At 45.9% G+C, this 23,187-nt stretch overlaps 1 protein-coding gene across 6 annotated transcripts in view; it reads left to right on the top strand.

The window, feature by feature from the left end:
* Positions 1-9,910, top strand: part of BLVRA (biliverdin reductase A) — a 32,788-nt gene extending 22,878 nt beyond the window's left edge. For all 6 annotated transcript variants that reach the window (XM_040589382.1, XM_040589384.1, XM_040589383.1 and 3 more), the window contains 3 exons: positions 526-633; positions 1,371-1,542; positions 7,293-9,910. In XM_040589382.1, coding sequence (XP_040445316.1) covers positions 526-633; positions 1,371-1,542; positions 7,293-7,566 — 554 coding nt within the window. In that variant the 3' untranslated portion in view covers positions 7,567-9,910. The remainder of the gene's footprint in view (positions 1-525; positions 634-1,370; positions 1,543-7,292) is intronic.
* Positions 9,911-23,187: the final 13,277 nt, after the last annotated feature.

Below are 23,187 nucleotides of genomic sequence, written 5' to 3'. Positions count from 1 at the left end.
GCCTCTGTTCCCAAGTAGCCCAATTAATTGCAATGGAGGGAGGTACTCTTTAACGTATTGTTACAATCTGGGTCTGGGTATTAAGCTATATTTTCCCCCTCTCCTTTGTCTTTCCTACTACCCTGGGAGGAAAAATGCAGAACAAGGAAATGTGAGGGGAAAGGGTCCAAGAATTAATCCATCTTTTACTTTGAAGACTCATGTTTCGGCCATAACTGGGTGTTGGGTTTCACTACAGGGTTTCTGTTAAACATGGTGGCTACCGTTCCTGCAGTCTCTCTCTTTGTTGTCTCCTGAAAATCCTTAACCCAGATAGACACCTCAACTCAGGTGTTTGATTTTCTTCATGACATCATTTTGCCAGCCATGTGTGAGAACATTTCTAACTGAGTTTCCACTGGTGGCTGGTGAAGCTATTTTACTGCCTAGATGTGCCTTTGATTCACTCAGGAAGCTCCTATTTCACCTGTCCTGATGTTTGGTGTGGTTGGTTGTTTTGTTTTGATTTGTTTTTTTTAATGGCAGGTAAAATACTCCATGTGGAGCACATTGAGCTTCTGACGGAAGAGTACAAGCAGCTGAAAAAAGAGGTGGCTGGGAAAGACCTGGTGAAGGGAACATTGCATTTCACAGGTCAGTAGCTGTGAGGAAGTCGAAGTCCGTCTGGATTTGTCTGCCTGCTCCACAGGGACATCGGTCTTTCCAGGCTTCATTCAGCCCTTTTAGATGAGAGTCTGTCTATAAACTGACTAAAGACACAGGTATCTGTTCTAGGCATTTCCATGACATTATAAAACTGTCTGGAAAACACCTTTGCCTTTAATGGTTGTCTTCCACGGACTGTTGCTTTGCTAATCTCTTCCTGCTGTCTGGTGGAGAGCACAAGCCCATGCCTTGTGTGGAGGAGAGGGCACTTCTTCACCCCTGTGTACTTTGGTGGTAGTGACCAATTTCTTACTCGTGTTGGTCTCAGAGAGGAGGGTGAGCTCTGAGGAAGTGTCCCAGTTTGTAGTGGGGACCTTTAGTCTTCCTTACTGGTGCCTAGCCCCAGAAGAGATTGGAGAGATTTTCAAACCATTGTTTTCTCTCTACTTTATTCCCTTATTGACTCCACGTAGACCCTTCTGTCCTCAACACATCCTGAAGGGTTTGCTGTATATGTGCTTTGTACAGCCTTCTCTGTCATAGCTCACCAGTTGATCCATTTCAAGGTTGACTATGTTTGTTGACTTTCCTACTCAGTCCATCCACTCGTGGCCTTTCTACACCGCAGCCTTTAAGCCTGCAACTCCAGTTTCTTTAGCCTTTCCTATGCAGAGGGCATTATTCTCTTTCCTGTTTCTCAATACCGTCTGTTGCTGTTGCACCAGGTAGCGTCCTCGATGAAAACAAAACAGGATTCCCAGCTTTCAGTGGAATTGCCCGACTGACCTGGCTGATTGACCTCTTTGGAGACCTCACTGTTACCTCTGCCACCAGAGAAAAGCAGAGGGATAAGAATTATTCCAGAATGACTGTTCACTTTCAGACTGCGAACAAGAAGTGAGTAATGGCGGTGGCAGCAGGTGAACCAGGCTCCTCAGGTATTGTCTGCAGGAGTTCTGCATCCTCCCTTCCTCTTGTGGAAGCAGACTGGGTGGATGCGGGCCGGAAAGCGTACAAGAGAAACAGACCTGGAAGTGCTTCCTATAGGAATGATGGTAACAGTGCCACACCAAACAATGTCTGCTGAAGAACACGTTAAACGTAAAGGACGTTTAAAAGCTCTTTTCTCATGTCTGGGCATAGGAATAGGTCGACAAAGCGTTTTACGATGCCCTGGACTGAAAGACCCTTCTCTCGCACTCTAAAAAATTGTTCAGAGGCAGCGTATTTTTTTAGTATCAGACATACTAGCTACATGTACATTGAAAGCTAACCTTCCTTCAAAGGTTGAAAGCATATGACTGTTCGAAAAAGTTTGAAAAAACATAATACTTAGCTTATAGCACTATCATGCTTGTGCTAGTATGCATTACTAGCTGGAAGTTAAGAGAAAATTACACATTTCAAGCAGAATTATAATAAACTATTGAAAGGCCAACACACAAAGCTTGCTCTTGATTAATGCCTAATATGCAGTCCTGAAGTTACCTTAATTTTTTTATTCCCTCCCTGAGCAGGACAACAGCCTGTTTCACGTTTCTTGTCTTTTTGTTTTTGTTGCATGGGTGTGTCAGACTTGAGTGAGAATCCAGCAGCCAGGATTACTTGTCATTTTCTCCAGTCATTGCACTATGACTTTCTTGCAGACAATTCTTTTGATGCATTTTATAATAATGAGTTTGATCTCCCTTTTATTATATGATAACAATAGCCTTGCTATCGAGTAATGTATTTTTAATGGCCTTGCTGTGAAATAGTATATTTTTAAATATTAGATGACCATGAAGTAAATCATCAGTGTTTCATATTGTGGATTGAGTACTCAACTTGGTCAAAAGCCTGGTGGTGTATTTTGCCGGAAACTCTCCGGTTTTGTCATTCTGGGACATCCCCATTCAGGTCAAGTCCTTTCAGATAGGTTGAAGTTACTCATGATGACAGTTTACTGCATGCTATAGATGCAACTTGAGAATTGTCTGACATGAAAAGGTACAGAGAAGTTACCCAAGTTCTCTATGTTTCCTAGGAGGCAGGAATGGTGATGGGACAACTTGTTCCTTTCCCTTCACTCCTTTTTTTTCCTGTTTTTCCAAATAACACGCTCTGCCTCCTGAGACAGATGACCCACTCACAGGCATATGACAAGAGGTGTACAAGAAGACTAGGGAGAGCAGGGGAAAATAAGACCCTGTAGGAAAATGTTCTGGCCTATCTTTTTAATAAATTAGCCTTCTTTGTGGCACACATACTGCTGGAACACTTAAACAAGCAAACAAAAAAAACAAACCACCTAACAACAAAAAAGAAAAAAACCACCAAACATGAATGCTTGCTTCTTTAAGAATTTTAGATTTAGTTAAAAAAAGTAATAACCTTATGGACTAGCTGTTTTGGGAGTGAATACAGAGCTCATTTGAACTGTTAGTTTCACCGTGGGTCTATTTAAACATTTTATCAGCCAGTCCTACAGAGCCCACTGCAGTTTATCCTGGGATTAGCATCTTGGCTTAGCAATGATTCCTCTCTCTTTAAATAAAAAAAACATTTCCAATTCCTTTTAAAATGCAGTTGAGAGAGGACAGAACTCTGTATACAGGCTCTGTTTACCCGCTTAGCAATTTGCCAGTAACACGAGCAGCTGTAAAGATCTATACAGAGTGAGATTTGGAACTAATTCCAGCAGGTGGAACTAGCGGGTGGCTTAAGCGTTTCTCGTAGGTAGTCCTTGGCTGCTCGATACGATCTTTGCTAGGCACAGAACTGTTTCTGGATTCCTGCTGTTTTCCTGCTCTGCACCACTAACTGATACCTGCTTTTCTTAGCCCACTGCTATCTATTTGTGCGGATCAGTAAGTGTTTTGTCACCATGGGCATTTTAATGACCTTGGGGACTGTCAGCTTTATGCCTCTGGGATAATTTACGCTGGCTGGAAAGTTACATAGCGTTCCTGTGTTCTGTTCGGTGGCAGGGCCATATTTCCTGCTGACCTTCCCCCACTGACGTCAGTGGAGTTACGGTGGCAGAGAGTTTGGCCCGCTCTCCATCAGGTGAAGTTATGGCCCAGCGGTAATGGTGGCAGTGTTACGGCTCTAATTTGCAAAACCTTTATTTTGCTGAAGGATGGGGAAAGGTCTGCACCTCACCTTTCCTGAGAGCTATCCCATCCGTTTTCGAAATACATGAATACACTAACCTTGAGAAATCAGGTTAATTCAGCCTATTTGCTGCCTTGGAAAATACAGCAGGTGCAGAATGCAGGAGCCTGCATCCTGCTTGTTAAGCAGGGATTTGTGCAAAGGCTATAGTCTGTCTCTGGGTGGATTTTGGAGGTGTGTGTTAATGCCTGACACGGAGCTTTCTGCGAGATGACCTCTGCCTCTGTTGTGTTTCCAAGACAGTTGAGCTGACAGCCTCTCTGTGATAAAACATTGAGCAATCCAGGCAAAGCCAAACCTCTGTTGACAGCACAGCTGGTTTGGGACTGCAGTTCCTGTCCCAGGATTACAGAGCTTGATTTCAGTAAATGTCAAAAATGAATTTGTAGTGTGAGCTGGAGAGGTAATGATATGGGCAATGTCTCTCTTGATGTTAACTAGGGTTAGGGTCTAATTGCTTAATTCCCAGCCAAGGTAAGGTAGGCTCTTTTTGATTGCATGGTAAATAAAAAATATTGGCGTTTTCAAAGTGTGAAAAGGAAGATGTTTAAAAGAAATTGAAGACACTTTCTGAACACATATTCTGGCAATAAACATTTGAAATTATTTTATTGTTTTTATTGAGATTTAAGCTTAAAAAGTTTAATAATAGCTTCACATTGAACATGCATAACAAATCATCTAATACATGCTTTCTGCAGAAGCTGCTGCATAAAATATTAAGCTGAGTGAACCCAAAATTCTTTCAGGCATGAAACCACTTTAATTCTTCTGCAGGTACAAAGTGTGTTCGCTTCATTTTGGTTTATTGAGCTAGCACGGTCCAGCTAGGACCACTCATTATTGGGGGAAACAGAGAATCAGAAAAGCGGAGTCTTTTCCAATCTCTGAATAAAATGTAGCGAGGAGAGCTTCACCAGTCTGAATCTGGAAAGACAGAATGACCATAGGAAGTCTTACTAGTTTCTTCACTGCAGGTAGTGCTTGCTTTGTAAAAAGGCAGTACAAAAGCGGTTTGTCGGCGTTCAGTTAAACTTTCTTTCCCTTCTCTACTGTCCAACATGTTTAATGTGGCTTTGTTCAGCTGCCAGCAGTGCTGCATTTTTTGCTTCTAAGTAACACTACTAACACTTCTAGATAACTAACTGCATCCATAGCCAGATAACACTTTGATAAAAATCTTTAATGAAAATGGGTAAATTATCTGTTAAAAAACCAGCAGCCCTTCACAGTTTCTGACATCAAATACAAACCTGGTTCTTAAGCTCCAAAATTGCTTAAATAATGTGCAGGCTTGCAAAATATGTATCTTTTACAGCAAAAAAGGGACTAATTTTAGTGTAGAAGTTGTTGTTAATACATTTTGGTTGCCAAATCAAGTAGAATCGACCTCTCTTTGGGAAAATAACTACAAATCCAATTGCAGAAGAAGATAAATCTATTAGTAAACCCAACATTTTCCTGCTCACTGATCTAAATCAGTCATTTTAATCATTTTGATTAAATTTTGCCCAATCTGCATGATTGTGCTTCTGGTTCAGTGGCTTCCCCAAGCTAGAGCAGAAGAAGGTATATGCTCGAGCCTGATCATTGGTGTGCATCTGCTCTAGATCACCCCAGGGAGGTGACCCTGCATTGACATGGCTTGTTTTGGATCGCATCGTGGACTCTCCACTGCTGTATGGTAGAGATCTTTGCCTGTGCCTGCCCAGTGGTTTCTGCATACCTGCCTACCTGAGATAAAGCAGCTTTGAATAACAGTGGCCCAAAACCCCTCTGTGGTGGTTTGCTACCATAAGAAGGTACATCTGGCTCTGTCAAGTCAGGGCAAACCCCAGCTTGCTCCCCGGCCTGCCTCTGGCCAAGGTCTGCAGCTGCCACCTCGGGGGAGGCAGATGAGAACACAGAAAACACAGAGCTGACATGGCCCTCAAGCACCCTTCAGGCCTGCAGCAGCACAGCCTTGGGACTTCCTGAAGTGCGTGGTGTCTTTTGCATTTATTAATTCTCTGAGGATTTTTTTCAATGCGTTCTTGAAGGCTGTGATTTGTGTCTTCCCCCTGCCATCCCTCCAGTTTTTGGTTTTTTTTATTCTGTTCATTCAGGTTAATCTGGCCATGCTTAATTTGTAGGGGGTATGTGTGGCAGTACAGGTGAGCAAAGAATAATTGATACGATGATGTGAATATAGAAGCTGGATCTTAAAGCATAAAAGATGAGAGGTGCAGAATCCTTAAGCTGAGTGCTCTGCAGAATGTGTTCAGGGTAGACTGACAAGGACTTTCTTTCCAGATCTAATGATGTTGAAGATTTAACGGGCAGTACTTGGAGACAGAATTTATTCTTCCATGCTATTGATGCCCTCATAATTTGTGAGTGGCAGACTAAAGTGGGCCATAAAGGACTGTAGAGGGGCCATCAATAACCAAGTAAGAAAAATAATGTGCATCCTCTAAACACAGGCAGTAGTGAGTGCTGATGAATGAGCTGCAGAAAGGTAATGGCAAGTTCTAGGCAGCTGACGAAAGAGCAGGAAAGGAGGGTCGTGGCTGTGGCCAGTGCTGAGGGCCGTTCTTCAAAGCCTCTGCAAGCATTTGCAGGTTTGGGCCGGCAAGTCTGTTAAGACCCCTGAAGTCATGCAGCATGTCCCATGGCTCCTCTTTCCTTGGCCCATCTGGGAAGCTGGGGAGGAAGGCGTGAGGACCTGTGAGCTATGTGAGTTGATAGATGCCACTGCCAATGCTTGGCCTGGAGACTGTGGCTGTCATGTTAGCATAAGCCAGCACTTTGCTCCGGTTAAGAAAGACCTGCCTGAGAGCCTGTGTGGCTGAAACGGGCAAAACTGACATCTTCTGGTGTAATCTCCAAGATCAATTTAGTGCTCCCAGTGAAGAGAAAGAAATGTATTTGAAATGTTCAGAGAGTGTGGACACTAGTGTCTGCATGCGTGAACTTGCTGTCTGTCCAGCGTGTCCTAAAGGAGTGGTGTTCGGCTCACGCAGTAACGCCTGAGTCATTGTGATGTCCCCAAGTGATGTAAACTTATCCTTGCTGGAGAATGACTAGACATTGAGGGTCTTGTGAATTTAGCCGTGATGGAGTCATGCACAAAGTATTAGGATGTTTAACTGCACTTGTCATCCAAGTCCACAAACAAACTGATTAAACTTCCCTCTTCCCTGTGAGATGGCCAGACGTTGCTGGCTTTTCTTTGTGCGTAGGGAAGACAAAGCTGGAGAGACCTTAGATGGTGTGCTGAAGGTCACAGCATGAAGCAGTGGCAGTTAAGACTATTACCTGGTGTTCAACTCCGTAACCACAAGGCATGTTGGTCAGAACATCTTACCTGAATATGCAATGACTGAGATTTATAAATGCTGCATTTATTAGGGTGTTTTCTGTAAATGCTGAGAAAAAAATAATCATAAACTGAAACTGTTGTTTCCATTTCTTCATAAATACACTTCTTTTTCCCTGCTTCTCTATGCTAGACCTCTGACTTGGATTGAAGAAAGGGGACCAGGGATGAGACGTGAAAAGAAAATCAACTTCTGTTTCACAAGTGGTTGCATGGAGAACTTCCCTCAAGCCCCAAGGTCTGCTGTGGGCCTTTTCATGCAGGATCAGAACCTCTTTGCCAAAAAACTGCTGGGCCAGGTATCCAAGGAGGAGCTGGCTGCTGAGAAATGGCGAATTTTGCGGTGTCTTGACCTTGCCGAGGTGATCCAACAGCACTGTGAACAGCTGGAGAATATCTGTTCCTGAAACTGCTCTTAGGGAAGGAGGAGCGCGGCAGACGGGAAAGCTGTAGGGCTAGAGCTCACCGTTGCCATGAAAGCAGTTCCTGTTTCTGGGTGGTTTTTTTTCTTCTTTCTTTCTGACTAATTGTGATTCCTAGGCTCTCTGGGTAGGCTGGATAGCCTGGGCTATACCCCATGCCTTCTGATTTGCACCAGAAAAAAAGCAATGTTACTCTGCTCCGACGCATTGCCGTCCTTCCAGGCAGAGAGGAACCTAGCAGCAGCAAGCTTTCCTGTGGTTCGCTTGGAAATGTCCCTGAGAGCAGATCCTGGAGGACTGCAATTACTAGATACAATTTTTCCTCCTGCGTTGTTTTTTTTTCTCCCTCTAGGTACATCTGAAAATGAGACGTGTCTGGTTTAGTAATATTCATGTAGTATTAGCTAGAATGAAGTTCTAGGTAAGCCTTGCACCTCTTGATCTGCAGAATTTGTGCCACCACAGTCCTGACATTTCTTCCAGATGTCCCAAATTGTTCTGTGTGTTTGCTCTAGTTAGTTATGGTGCTGGTTTGGTTTTATTGGGGGTTGTTTTGGTTTGGGTTTTGGTTGTTTTTTTATATTAGAGATCATCTACCTTCAAATAGATTCTATATTGGTATCAAACCACAATAGAAGGAAAAATCTTGTCTCTTGCCATGTTGAGTTCACTCAATTTCTCTGGTGTCCTGTGCCAACACAGAAATCTTTTTCCAGCAGAGGTTGAAACAGTACATTAAACTAATGCATCATCTGCCTGCTTTCTACTGAATCTAAATATTTTTCTGTTTTTGTACTGGAGCAGCATATTGCTGTCCATTTATGTTTTGTATCTAATTCAGCATGTGAATGGATTACTGCTAAAAATAACTTTTAAGAAAAAAATAACTACTGTGCTCCTTGAAACAGTGGAATTCATTAGAAATAGTGATAAAATTAGAATGGAACTGTAGAAAATGGAGCATTTTGCAAGTATAGTTGTGTGGTTATGGTGTATGACACCTGTGGTTTAACATTTTACAGTAGTCTCAGGGTCATGTATGAAGACTATCACTTCCCTAAAGAAGCGTTTTAGTTTTACGAGAAGACTAACCAGCATGCGAAACTACGAACAGCTCCTCTGTTTGCCTTTCACTTTCTAATTACAGCATCTGTCCGTGCTATACTAATATAGCGGCAGACTTCAGTCTGTGCCATTGTTCTTTCAGACACAGAACCATCATTTCTTTTCCATGTTGTGACTTGGGCAGTTTTTTAATAAAGGAGCATATATGTTGTGTATGTATACATAAATACAGCCAGTCAGTATTGATGGGAAAAAAGTCTTCCTTTCATGTTAATTCAGAAGCTGGATACAGCTCAGTTAGTTGGAAACAGGGAAGGAAAGACTGGTTTTTTTCCCCAATTTTTTAGGAGCAACTGGAGCTTGATAAGTTAATTAATTCTGCATGTGAAATTTGTTTAGATCTACCTGTTAAAATAAGTGAAAATCTTCCTATTGGCTGCAATGGATTGAAACCCATGTGGGCTGGCGGCACATCCATGCAGGCGGATCACACGTGTGTCAGCCCAAATGGGCGCCTTCCTGAGCATTCCCGGGGACTTCATTACCGATGTGACGGGCATTGCCTGGGCAGATCTGCTGCTGTATGAGGGGAAAAACTGGGTTTGTGGTACAGTGCAAAAAGTCCATCTGGGATGCAACTGAAATGAGAATCTGCTGTGTATGACAGCACATGCGAGATTCTGTTTCTTGACTAACTCCTCAGCTGTGAACATGGGGCGAACACCACTTGTTTACATGCTAATTCACCATGGGTAGCTGAGGAGGGAGGGCAAAGAAAAGGGAGATTCCCACTCCCCATCTGTAGGATAATCAAACTTAGCCACCACGTCTCCCCGGGCACACTGCAGTTGCTGGCGAGAGCAGTATTCCTCAAAGAAACAGGGAAGAGATTCACAGGAGCTCTGCAGAGAGCAGTGTAACAGCGTGCAGTGAATCACCCTCTGGAGATGCTTGTTTCTATGGAGCGCGCCTGGAGAAATTAGCTGGTTAATTTGAGCTAGAGAAGGCAGATGCCTAGAGCTGGGTGTCTTGCGCTGTCCCCCCATCCCCCTCCCATCCCTCCCAGCTAACCTGCTCGCCTGCAGCTGCCTGCCCTGCTCCTGGGAGCTTGCAGCATTGAAATGACTTTTCCTTCAGCCCTCTGAATTTGCTGTGCTGTACCGTGGTGGTTTGTATACGAGAGCTACTGGATGTCAAGCTTCAAACGTACACATCGTTTAACCAGATGTCAAACTCGCCAATAAAATGTCGGAGTTCTTAATGATTCCTTTCAGTTCCTGTTGTCCTTCATTAGCTGTTGCCATTGCCTGTGCTGAAAGTGGCTCTGTCCCAGCTGGTTCTTTTACCCCCTTTCACTCCCCGAGCCCTGTGAAATCCTGCCAGCAACTACAGGCTGTGATATTATCCTAAAGTCCTCAGCTGTCTCCTCCTTCTGTTTCAAAGTTTTGAATACAAGTGTGGTGGGGTTTGTCCCCTTATCTCAATTCCTGAGCCCTCCCACAAAATTCCTGCCCCTCTGGTCCCCTCTGACTCCTGCCCAGGAGTACAGACAAGTCTAAACCTCGGCCGTATGCTTCCAGTTTCCCATTCAACAACTGGTGCATTTGAGCAACATTGTAGAATCTGCTAAGTAGAATCTGAAACAGGTATTGAAATGAGTGTTCTCCTGGTTTTAATAAACTGCTTTGTCATAGCAGAAATACTATTGGAAGAGTTTTTCAGATAGTGTTTGGCATAGCCTGAAGCAAGGCAGTTCTAGAGATGCGGAGGTATGAAGAGGTAAGTATAAGGTATGACATGGGCAAGTTAGTGTATCATATTCTTTGGAAGTAGCTTCTTTTCTACTTTCTCTGTTAGAAATCACCCTGCTGCTACAGGACACTGTAGGAAGTCCATTGCGGCACACTTTGTTAACTCTGCCTGATGCTATGGAGTTGTTACGGGAACAGCTGTACTGCAGAATGCTCTGACGTGAAAGAAGGATGCTCAGTTTGCTGACACAGGCTGAAGCTTGACTTTGGCAGATCAGAAGCATGGAGTCACTAACTGTAACATGCTAGCTGAAACCTGGAAGAGGTGTTTTGATCCAAAGTCGTTTTCAGAGGGCTGGAGATCAGGGGAAAGGAAAATTTCCAAAGGGTAAAGAAACTAGCTGTTGGTATGAGGACTTGCAAAGCGGTGTGGGAAGCTCTGGCCAAGGGGGAAGGACGGTGGATGTGATTTTGGGAGCCCTGTGGGGTCTTGGAATGGGGTCTAATTTAACTGTGTGATTACTGAGGGTTGTCAGGAACAGTACATGAACGTGGGAGGTGGGATGAAGGGAAAGGTGAAGAGGACTGGGAGACACCACAGAAGCTGCTTGAGCTGGCATTACATATGGGGATGTCATTGATCCCCCCCAAGAGCAGATCAAGCAGACAAGGAAGGGGGAAGGCAAGCGGTGGCAGCTATGTAGATCGGGGCTGTTTTTAACATGGTCCTAATATGTCAAAACTGGCTGTTTTAAAATGAATAGTATGTATGGTGTCTGAGTAAAACTGCAGGGCTGAGTTACAGAAAGCGCTTCAGGGATTGCAGATCCTCCAGCAGTCCATAGAGGGTTCAAGGTTGTAAGGGCTGAACTGTACATGAATTTTCAGCTGTCACTCAAGGTGTTTGACTCCCTCAGGTTGGCAGTATGATCTGGGACCTTGGGCACCCTCACGGTTTGCTGGTGAGTGACCCACCAAAGGTGATCCTGGCTGGACATCTGGCTATGTAATGATGTCTCCGGTGAGACTCGCAGAACCGTGTGCTGATGCACTTCCTGCAGTAGCATTTACTGCTCCCCAAGGTATGTGGTACGCTCTGTGCAATAGTAATAAAACATAGTACCAGGAATACAAGGATCTCCAGTAAATAACTCCAGATCTCTGGCAAGGATAGCAAGATACTTGTTTAGCCTTAAGTGCTGCAAGCTGGTGTCTGTAGAAGCTGAGTTAAATGAGGTTACAGGACTCTGTTGTGGCCTGTTAGAGTTTTTTTTTAAAGAAGGGATGTAGCACAGGTGTTATCCGTGCAAACTGAACCCTGAACCTGGAAGAACCAAGCCTTGCAATGGGAAGACAGGAGGTGTTCATGCAAGTACAGTGTGGTGCTGTACAAAACACCAGCTGAGCTACCTCTGGTATCAGGAGGTCCAGCCTGCAGCGTAATTTCCTCTGGCCAGATGTGCCCTGCTCCTCAGCAAATCTGGCTGGCCTGCGTGGAGTACTGGGCTAACTCATCGGGCTGTGCAGACATACCCGCAGCTCAGCTCAAAGTGCCCATTTGGCTCCTGGCCTGCCAGCACTGATAGTAGCTTGCTGCCCCCAAAATAAGTGTAATTAGGAGAAAAGGGAACCCAAACGCAACTTCCAGCCTGATGAAGATGGACAGTTTTTTTCTTGAACAAAACATCAGGCTCAGGAGGTACAGGGCTGCTGCATGGTGATACCCACACAGCTGTAGGAATCATCTCAGTGTTACAGCTAGCAGATCTCCAGGCTTAGCGCTTGGCTTCCACGTCTTGGCAATAAACACACCTTGCAGGGGCCCACAGCTGCATGCAGATAAATAAGGAGGGGAACTTCAAAACAATAATTTGAAGTAATAAATCCGGCAAGTGCTCATGCTAGTTCTGACAACCCTGAACACTTCCTGGTCTAATAAAAATCACTTGGTTCACCTTACTACTTCAAAAAACTTCTGTAAAACGTCATACTTTGGGGCATCCTAGATCACATTTAGTGTGAGCTGATTTTGCTGCTGTCGTTAATGTCACAACCTGTCTAGTAACATTCCTGTCTACCACACCTAGTGTATGTCCCATCCTGCCTGGTCTCCAGTGAGTCATCCTTTTTTTCTGACAAGGGTTAACTCACAAAGAACCCGGTAACATCTCTAAAATGGCTAGATTACCTCAATGTGGTGAACTGCTTCACTGAATTAGGGCTTTCTGATGTTTTGTGTGTGGGTGTTATTCAAGTCCTAGATGAATAAAAATAATTTTTAAATGCTAGCTTAAATATTAACAGAAAGTCAAGAAAGAAGCTCAACAGAGGAATAATTATATTTTTTAAAAAAATAATGTCAGGAATGGTGTCCCTTTGTGAATGATCTGTCACTCAGGATTTCTAAAGCAGCCCAGAAACAAACAGAGAGGATGGCGATAGCTCTCTGCTAGTAAGAAGCACTGGGTAAACTATTAGCTCTTCTTTATCTCTTGTTTAATTCAAATATAGCTCTAATTCATAGACTCTCTTCCCATGGTTAGGGAAGCGGCACACTGGCAGCGTTTGGGTTTTGTGTTTTATTTGATGCAAGGATTTATAGCTGGTGTCCTCGGCTGAGTAGGCAGCAGTAGCCTTGTTCTGCGTGCTTCTTAAGGAGCTGTTTATAACTCTGTCTCTCTCTTTCTCACCTACATCAATGGGTCCTCCGCCTTTTCGAAAATACACAATTCCCTTGTAAGTTGACATCTCTCCTTTGTTCTGGTCCTTATTATTAGCAGTACTTGTAGATAACATGGCTTTGTAAAGTCTCGGTAAGATTTTAAATGAATCAGGACACCTTTTCTCCGTTTCCTCTGATCTGAGATTTCATTTTATGAATTCCACTGTCAGTGGATTTGTTATAGAGTTCAACAGTTTTAAGACTTTTCTTTCTAATACTGATGCAAAACACATGTTACAGAAAAGACCTGGATGCTGACGTTTTCCTGTCATTGACTGTGCCTGCATTTTAATACAGCATCTTTGCATATGGGGACTGTTTAAGTTCCTAGTCTCATTCACACAGACAGTGTCCATGTTTGGATGTTTTCTGTTGCTATGCTGAAATCTGTTTTTGTCCAGATTTTGAATGTCATGGAAATTTCTTTAAGAGCTGTTAGATGGGGAGTTACGAATGCCTTATCACCATCTTTGTCTTATTTTTGCCCTATGGCAAAACCCAACCAGAGCCAAACCATCTATGTCACCGTTTCTACCCTGTCCACCCTGCTCCTGCCTGCTAGTGTAGCTGCGGTGAGCTCAGGCAGAATGAGTTTGTCTGTGGCTCGTCGTGTACGTCTTGCCTCTCGCTTGGTATGCTCTTTGCGTTGCTCAGTGCAATCCACCTCTGCTGCAAACCTGCTGTGTTCTAACATTTGCTTCTCTTGTAATACCGTGTCCTGCTGGTGTCCCTTCACCTCTGTGTGCTCACGAGACCGTTGCTCGTATCTGCTTTATTACAGATGCCAGTTCTATTATATGACCGTACAGGTCATGACTGCACACCAGAGCACTCCCATGTGCTGCTATATCTTGAAGTTTTCTGTGTTAAATTATCAGCCATTAGAGCTTTCTCTACTTCTGCTTTTGAGCTTGATTTCATTTGGAGCTCATCTTTCAGCCTGTCATCCCAGCCTGTCAAGGCACAGTCATCTTATTGCAGCTGTAGCCAGGTTACACACTCATGAATCATTTTGGAATGTCCTTGATTTCACTCATCAGAGAAGCTCTCTGCACAGAGGTGTTTTTCACTGGAAAATAATGAGGTTTTGTGTAGCTCAGGCAGTGCACCTAGGTGTTTGTTGTTTTTTATTTTTTCCTATTCTGCTTCAGTGAACTTGTCACTGGAGATGGCGGGCTCTGCAGATATCCCCACCTTTTCCCCTGGGGTGCAGCATTATGTGGGCTACATCTGCCAACAGCCCTGAGATGATTAGGTCTGTTAAGTGCTTGTACACTGTCTGTTTCTCTGCATCCTTCCAGTTTGAAAAACCATGGCAGGCAGCACGTCTCTTCCAATGCTTCACACGAAAAGCCGTCTATTGATGTCTTCTAACATCATGGATTTTGAAGGGAAGGACAGGGTAAAGAAAAATGCTTTCCTTAATTTTGTTGCTTGCTAATCCCCCTGCAGGCACTATGCTCTTGGAAATTCAGCCCTGTACATGGCAGAGCTTAGCCTGGTGTTTTAGGTGCGATTTGACATGCATTTCTTTGGGCAGGAGCACCAAGCATCCATGGCACCTATCCCTGCCCAGCTGCCTCTATGTGACAGAGCACCTTCACCTTCTACCCCTCCTGCCCTATCTGTTGAGGTCCCTCCAGATGTGCTGCGCTGCTGCCATTGCTGTGACCCCTTTCCCAATACCTCACGGCACATCCCTGAGGTCATCAGCGGGGGGACCGCGACAGGGCTGGGGAGGGCTGTGAGGGACAAACAGGCAGCAGCAATTCTCCACCCAAAATCTGGGCAGAGCTGGAGGGATGGGGTTTAACTGCGAAGGGAGAGAGGAGGGAGGAGGCTGAGCTGTCAGTCTTCACAAGCACTCCCATGTCAAGGAAGAAAGAAAAAGAAAAAGTCCAGTAAGAGGCATTAAATTTTTTGGTGGAAAATAACTCAGAAAACACAGGTAACCTTTATTCCTGGTGTTTTTATATGAAAGGCCCAGAGTTGCTCCAGTTTTCTGATGGAAAGAGTTGCAAGAACCCAGACCCACCAAGTACATCTCTGTGTAGGTGATGCCTGGATTTCTCATGCGTAACATGCCCATGGGTAAAAAGTCCCACCGTAATCTGGCTGCTCTGCATTGATAGTTTTTTTCCATGCAGAGGTACCTTTTCTTGTGCTGAGAAAGAGCCAGTGGCAGGAGGGTTTTTAAAGCAAGAGAAAACAATGGACAAAAAAAGCTCATGAGCTTAAGTTTCTCTTGCAGGCAAGCCTGATTTCCTTGATTGGTAGCTCATTTTCTCTCAGGAGTTTTTGTCACGTCTGGTTTTATGGTTGTTGTCAGGTATCGGGAAGCTGGTTTTGTACTTTGAAGTGGGCAAGGGCTTACATAGGGGTTGTACCATGGATCCTTCTGTACTAGACATCTATCTACTATGTTGTGAGCTGACATTGTGGGGCACTGGGCTCAGGAACCCTGTCCCACATCCCAAGCTCTTGATCTTTTCCTTGATGTCCTACCAGAGGTGGTTTTGAAGGGCGGAAGTGTCCATGAAGGTGGTCATCATCAGTCACAAAGGGAAACCTGATAGACGAAGGCTCCCTTTGTCCCTTACCTCATGTACACCTTCAGATGTACCTTGCTTTCTTTTGGATTTTAGCAGAAAGCCACGTTCCTTCAGCAGCAACCTCAAGATGCTCCTCCTTGCCAGCCTGGAGCACTGTTTGGTTCTGGGAAAGAAGGTGAGTTGGAAGAGCAGCACAATGTGAGGCCCAGCACCACCTAAGCTTTCCAGTGCTGTGAACGGGAGGTGCACCTCACCACGGAAGCAAGGGGAGCAGTGAAAGCCCACCCAGGAGCAGTGTTTCACCTGGATGCTGTACCCTCTTTTTCTGCCTGCTAAGTTCCCATTAGGTGATCTACAGACGTAATGGCTTGTCTTCTGGCTTTGGAAAACCTGGGGTGGAGAACTTGGAAATTTCCACGTGGGGTGAAGCTCTGCACTCAATATGGGACCAGGCTGGTCACAGTCACTTCGACTTCTGTCACTTCGACCAGCAGGATTTGTACCTTCTCCTTCTGACAGCTCTGCTAAAGTCACCCTGTGAAGCAAGAAGCAGTGCCTTGACCAGCTGTGTGACTTTGGATGGCCGTGCTGCTGTGTCAGGCAAGTCCTACGCTCTAACAGCACCTTCGGGTAAGCGTCTGGTCTTTGCAAGTAAAATTTGAATTGGAACTTGTTCTGTAGTATCGCGTATGCTACGGAGTGCTGAATGTGAGCCTGACTATTTCCTGATTCCATCACGTGTAAACCTCTCTTCTCTCTTCATTTGCATTTTGTATAGATTCAAGTTGCCAGCCCTGGTACAAAGCTATGACCAGTTGTTCTGGAGGGTGAGAAGTTATTACAACACAGGTATATGGGAAAAGGATAAAAAAAGGAAAACCAAAATCATTCCAATAAAGAAAGGGTAGGGAAATGTTTACCTCCTACTTTAGTCACATCACTAAAATAGAAGGTTGATGTATCCTCTGCATATGTAGCTGAAAGGATTTTTCTGCATTGATATTCATTTTGCAACAGCTTATAATAAGATGTCACTCGCAATGTTCTGGTCACCAAGTACGTTAAGGCTTGTTTATTTAGGCAGAAAACTGCAGTAAATCATAGTCAGGCAGTTATTACTGACAGTGTAATGTCTTGCTATCGACACAGCTCTGATCTTTTGGAAATTCAGGACACAAACTGAGATGTATCAACAACTCAGTCTATCCCATGAGCGTATCCCACTGATTCCTAATGCATTAAATAATCACTATTTAATCTGCCTGGCTGCTTTTAGCCATTCACGTCAGGGAACAGATTTGTTTTAAATGATGTCTTGCAGCTATTTCCTTTTTGACTGTTCAGTTTATTCAGGCAAAAGCAAACAGTCTTCATATCTTAAGCCTCATGTAGTAATTCCTATCCGTGCAAAAGAATACAAAGAGCAACCACATCAAAATGTACCACGTCTCACCCACTTTCTTCAAAGTGCAAAACAACAGCCAGCCTCTTGAGCTGGTACTTGTCTATTTGAATTCCATTTAAGACCCTCTCAGAGAGGCTGTTCTGCTAACCCATCACAGCAAGAGGGAAGAGCAAAGCTGGAGGGACACGGGTTGATTGAAGATACAACAAAATTGCTCCCAGGACCATCAGGGAGTGGGAGCTGTTGAAGGGGGTTGTTTAGTGGAAGTGTGTGGATGCAGAAATAGAACCACGTCATTCATATGGCTGTCGCAGAATTGATGCCCAGCAAAGGAAGGCCAACCTGAACACATCTGGGGCAGCGCTGGCGCGAGGGTAATTCCAGTTTGTGGTGCCAGCATTGATTTTTAGCCAGACTGAGAGGAAGCAGAATTTCTGACCAATTTTTGTGGACACAGGCAGCGAGTGAGTTTGAATAGTGATTGAGATCTGTAAAACCCAGAATAATGCTTTTACCTCATTCACAACAGAGGTGGTTGCTTGCTTGTTTTTCTCAGATCACTCCAAGCCAGGCAGAGCCAACGCTTCACAGGCCAGTGGTTTTGCCATTCAGTGGAGACTCCAGGCCTCCAGGAGAAAATATGCTTATTTACCGAAACAGAAAATAGGAAACAGCTCTGTTTGGAAATTGAAGGATGCTTTTACAGGATTGAGCAACACCATGTGTAATTTCATTTTTCCAAGCCAGTTTGTATTTCAGGGATAGTAGACAAAAAATAGTTAAATGAGTTGAACCAGATTTTAATTTAAAAAACAAAGCAAAGCCATAATAAACAATTAAAACCTACATCTAGTTAAAATTGCACTTGAAATTAAAATGTAGTGCCTGTAGTTATTATTTAAGTAATGTGATAAAACCAGCAAAAAAAGCAATGTATATTTTCTACCTAAGTTTAAGATAAAGTTGCTGAAACTGTGGGAAGCTCTTAGCAGAATGACTGGGGCTAGAGTTTTCTATAGCCCTAACTCCTCATAGAATGCTTTTTTCATTTTATTGTATTTATTTCAGTATAGTTCCTTCCAAAGAATAAGCAATAACAAACAAAATGGCTGGAAGTTTAAAAACCAGAAATACTTGCTTGGTTCTTTGGGCCTCTGCTTACAAACCAGGTATGAGGGGTTATCTGAAAGTTTTAAAATCTTCAGGCTCAAACCCCAGATTATCCTTCCTTTGTAATAAACCAGTTTTAAACACAACACATGTTGAGGGTAATTTTTTTTTTATTTAAGGTACTATTTTTCTTCTCTATTCAGTCCAGTCAATGTAGTTTTAATTGCTGCCCTTAAAACAGAATAGTCCACCTATCCAAAGCAAATTACAAGTGAAGTATTAGTAGCTCAGTAAATAAGAAATGCCATTTTTAATAAGATAATAAACTGTTATCAATGAGAATCTGAGTGCATACACTGTAGGTTATACGAGCATTTGCATCGTTGTCCTATATCTTCTGAGCAGCAGAAGATCAGTAGACGTGAAGTGTAAGTTTGGCACAGAAATTATTTGTGTTGTTATCAGTCGTTATTCACTGATGCAATTCAATATGGTTTCAAAAATAAGTACAAAGTACATCTTCAACAGGAATAAAGCCTGCTGTTTAAATTGAGCAGATTTGCCTGGCTGACTTAATTCCAAATTTTCAGCGTTCTAAATCACTTTGATATCAATATATGATTACTTTGGTACTTGATCAGTATATATAAAAATATGATCATTTTGTTACTTGAATTTGGCCTTGTGGAGGGCGGCAAAGCTGGTGAAGGGCTGGAAAGTATGTCCCCTGAAGGGCGGGTGAGGACTCTGGGTTTGTCTAGTTTGGAGAGGAGGCAGCTGAGGGGCGACCTTGCTGTTCTCTGTGGCTGCCTGAGGAGGGGACGTGGAGAGGGAGTTGCTGAGCTCTTCCCTCCAGTACCCAGTGCCAGGGCACATGGGAATGGTTCAGAGCCGTGATCATCATGGAGGTTTTGACTTGACATGAGGAAACGCTTCTGTTCCAAGAGGGTGGCCAAACCCTGGAAGAGACTTCCTAGAGAGACAGTCAATGCTCCATGCCTGTCATTGTGTTAAGAAGCATTTATTTGGACAATGCCCTTAATGCCATGCTTTAACTCTTGGGTCAGCCCTGACGTGGTCAGGCAGTTGGACTAGACAATCATAGGTTTTTTCCAACTCAGCTAGTCTAGTATTAGTGTATTCTTCTTCTGACCTCCTTCTTTCCGTGCAAGTAGTACACACTGAAGAAATCTCTGATGACATTTCTTCCCAGCCCTGAATTTGCAGAAAGCACTGAATACCCATCACCATGTCCCAGCCAAGGCATTGCCTCTGTCACCTTGTGGGAAGGAGGCCTGTACCTTCTGACAGCAGTGAGAGCTGTGGATCATCTCAAGATAATTTGATCACCTGAACCAATTTGCCAGAAGCAAGTGTGAAGTGCAGTTTTTGAAAGACTTCTGTCTTCATCCAGTTGAGCTGGGTTTCCACAGGATGGCAAACCCCACACGTGTGACACTAGTGAGGCTCCAAGGTCAAGCCCTTGGGCTGATGCAGGATGTGCTCTTGAACTGAACGGTTGTAAATCCTTTGGAGGTGAGCAATGCCAGTTCATTACCCATGGATATTTTTCTCTCTCCTTGTACCCATTTCCCGAAATGTCTGATCTGTTTCCTGTGGAAAAGCAAGCTAAATCAAAAGAGCTGAGAACAGTGCTCCATGAGAGAGAAGGTCCGTCTGGCCCAACATGCCATCTCCAAAGCGGACAAGCAGCAGAGTCCAGAGGACAGCCCACGAGCAGTGCAGGCCTCCTTGTGCCAGGGTCCATGGGGTGCTCATAGGCCTCGGTGGCTGGGACTGGCCTCCTCTAGGACCCCCAGCGCCCCCGTCTCCTGCCAAGAGCACAGGCGACGTGTCTCAGCTCAGCCTGGGCCGTAAGTCCCTGCCCGAGCCATGCTCTAGGTGTGCCCGTGCCTGCCCCTGTCCTGGCTGGGCCTGGGCCCTGCCCTGCAGAGAGCTGCTCTCCTGGAGGGACCCCTCAGACCCCACTCACAGCTTCTCACGCAGAGCTCCAGCCATAACATGGCGTAACTCCTCTTTTCGGTTCTGTTCCCTGTGCTCACCATGAGGTGAATACTGATGAAACTGCTTGTTGTTTGGCTGAAATGCTGGGGGGGTTTCAGTTCCAAAAAAACTTTCAAGAACACATAATACGAAGGTTACAAGTGGAAACAGGAATTTAAGTTTCCTGGATCTGTTTCAAAGCTGATGCTTGCAAGCATTAACCCAAGGTGTGTATGTAGCCAGGAGCAAGCTGATGTGTTCCTCAGTTTAGCTTGCAAAAACGTCCCTTGCCTTCTGGCAAAGAAAAGCCATAGAGCTACAGAAAACAGCAGCAGGGACACAGGCCAAGCAGTGCCTGTTTGCTGAAGCTGAAGAGTGAGAATGTGAAGGAGCAGCATCAGGACCAACCACACACAAAAGAAGACGAGTTGTGTGGTACTATGGCATATTTTCCAAAGTATGGAAATGTGTGGATGTATCCATGAATCGATGACAGACACACTTTTTGCCTTTGGAAACATGCTCCACCACTGTGCTTCTTGGCCAGGGATGCATGAAAAGGGCTCTTGTGCCTGCCCTGCGCTTGCCTTGCGCGCGGGGAGAGCTGGAGAGTGGCAGCTCCTGATGGGGCAGCGAGCCTGGAGCCCGGCCAAGCGGAGGCTGTTTGGCACCAGGCAGAAGCCCAGGGGAAAGGGAGCCGAGGGCAGAGCAGAGCTGGCTCCTGCCAAGGCTTGCGATGGGCAAGAGAGCCAGAGCGCCAGGGCACGGGGGTGCCTCGGGGGTGCGAGGGCAGCGGGCAAGAACCTGGCCGAAAGGGCCCCGAGGAGCCCTGGCCAGGGGCTGTGCTCAGTGCTACCGAGGAAAAGCAGCAACCCGCGGGGGGCCACGCTGGGGGCCCCCTGGGAGCCTCAAAAGCTTCCTCCCCCCGGATGCGGGGCACGAGGCCACCTTCGTGGGGCACCAGCAGCAGGCACCTGGCCAGAATGGCCCAAAGGAGCCCTGGCCAGGGGCCCTGCACGGTGCTGCAGAGGCAGGCAAAAAACCCCGGGCAGGGACACTTGCTCGCCCACCGCGGGGGAAAAAAAGCCTTCCTCCCCCCAGCTGCAGGGCACGAGAGGCCACCTTCGTGGGGCACCAGCGGCAGGCGGTGACCTGGCCCAAGGGACCGCAGGAGCCCTGGCAAGTGGTCGCGCTCAGTGCTGCAGAGGAAGGCAAAAAACCCCCGGGGGCCAGTGCCAATGTGCCCCGGGGGAAAATTCCTTCCTGACCCCAGGCAGCGCTGGCGATCGGCTGTTCCCTGAGCACGGGAGCGAGACCGGCCTCCTCGTCCCACGGGCTGGGCACGCCTCCCGGGAGATGCCCCAGCCCTCTTCTCCCTCAGCCCGGAGCCACCTCAGGGGCTTCCAAGAGTGACCAAACAAACACCCCTGGCCTGATCGACCTGGGGGGACAAGAATCTTTCCTGTGCCTGGCAGGGCACCAGTGGGTGCTCCAAAGCTCTGGGACCCCTGGCAATATCTCTGCATCCCATAACTCACGGACACTGCTCCTGGCTCCACAGGGATGAAGCCGGTGAGCTCTGCAGCGCTCCTCAAGAAAGCATTCCCTTGGTGGTGCCATGGCTGTCCAGCTGAAAAGACCTGATAGCCTTGGGCACCTCTGAGGGCTGGTGGTTCTTCTCATCTCCTGAGGGGCTTGTGTCTGCTCCCTGAAGGCTCAAGCAAGATTTCCATCCATCAACTTTGAACATGGCCCTGCCAGAATCTGCCCTTGCAGCAGAGAAGCTCCAGCAGCTGCGTCCAGTGTCCCCCAGCCTTCCTCCCTCAGCCCCCCGGGGAATCCCACCGGCCCCCCCAGGCCTTCCTCTCGGGTGTCTTCGGGCCGGTGCCAGGCCAGCTCTGCCCGGGGGACACAGGACGATGCCCCTTTTATACTCCCCCAGGGCACTGTGACTGCTGTGTTGCCAGGTGATGGCATTGTGACACGGGTGACAAAGGGGTGACACAGCCCCCCAGGCGCCACCCCAGCCCCCGCCCAGCCCCCCTGGGAGGAAGGGCTTTGGGCTTTGTGCCCGGGAGGCCGGGGGGGGGGCTGTCCCTGCCCTTGGTGGCCATGCAGGGGGCACAGCTGCTGGGCGTCCCTGACACCTCCTCTGCCACTGGGCTCCCGAGGACAGACCCCGGGCTGTTCCTCCTCTCTCGGCCGTGGCAGGGACAACCCCTCCTCAGGTCTTGCAGAGCGGCCACGAGGGCATGTTTAGGGCATCTCTCACTTCTCCATCTACCTGTACTGCGGAGCAGCCAGGGAGCAGTGAGAGCAGGCATGCAGCCTGACAGGATGGGCAAGGGCTTGCACAGCACCTGGAGAAGAGCCGGGTTTGGGCAGGGCCGTTACAGAAACCAGGCCCAGCCACGTGTCTAGTTCAGATTTATTTGGTGTCATGCTTGGTCCAGGGTGTGACATGCATTCATAAACGTAATGGAGAGATGACCAGTATTTGAAAAATGAAGATTGTAGTTACTGCCTTCTTGACAGCAGGGGCTGGGGCCAAGAGACGGAGGGTGTTTCCAAGGAAGTGCTGTTGGGAGGGTGCATTTCACTGCTTAGTGACAAAGTGGTGGCTGTGGTAGGTAACACTAGTGCCCAATTTTTGCCCTGTTGTGTGCAATAAGGAGCCTAGCCAAACTGTCAGCAACAAAGGGTTTTTTTAAAATCAATTTTTTAATAGAAATTTTACACTGGATTCTGCTGTGCTTTATTGTTTTGGGGGATTTTTGTGTGTTTGTTCCCCTGTCCCCATAAATGTCCTCAAATTCATCTTCCCAGGACTGTCAAGAGGTTTTCCTTCAATATTTGTGGCTCCTGGGGTCACTGTTTGCTTAATGTAGTTTTGTCAAATAGTTTAAAAGTCTGACGTCTATTTTTAATACTTGCATTTCACTGAGCTCTGTTTTTTCTCATGTTTTAAACAAACACTCCCCAGTATTTTCAAACCCA

This window comes from Falco naumanni, chromosome 4, assembly GCF_017639655.2.
Source record: "Falco naumanni isolate bFalNau1 chromosome 4, bFalNau1.pat, whole genome shotgun sequence".
NCBI classification, from domain to species: domain Eukaryota; kingdom Metazoa; phylum Chordata; class Aves; order Falconiformes; family Falconidae; genus Falco; species Falco naumanni.
The sequence above is the reverse complement of the archived record's forward strand: the minus strand, read 5'-3'. Positions and strand labels throughout refer to the sequence as shown.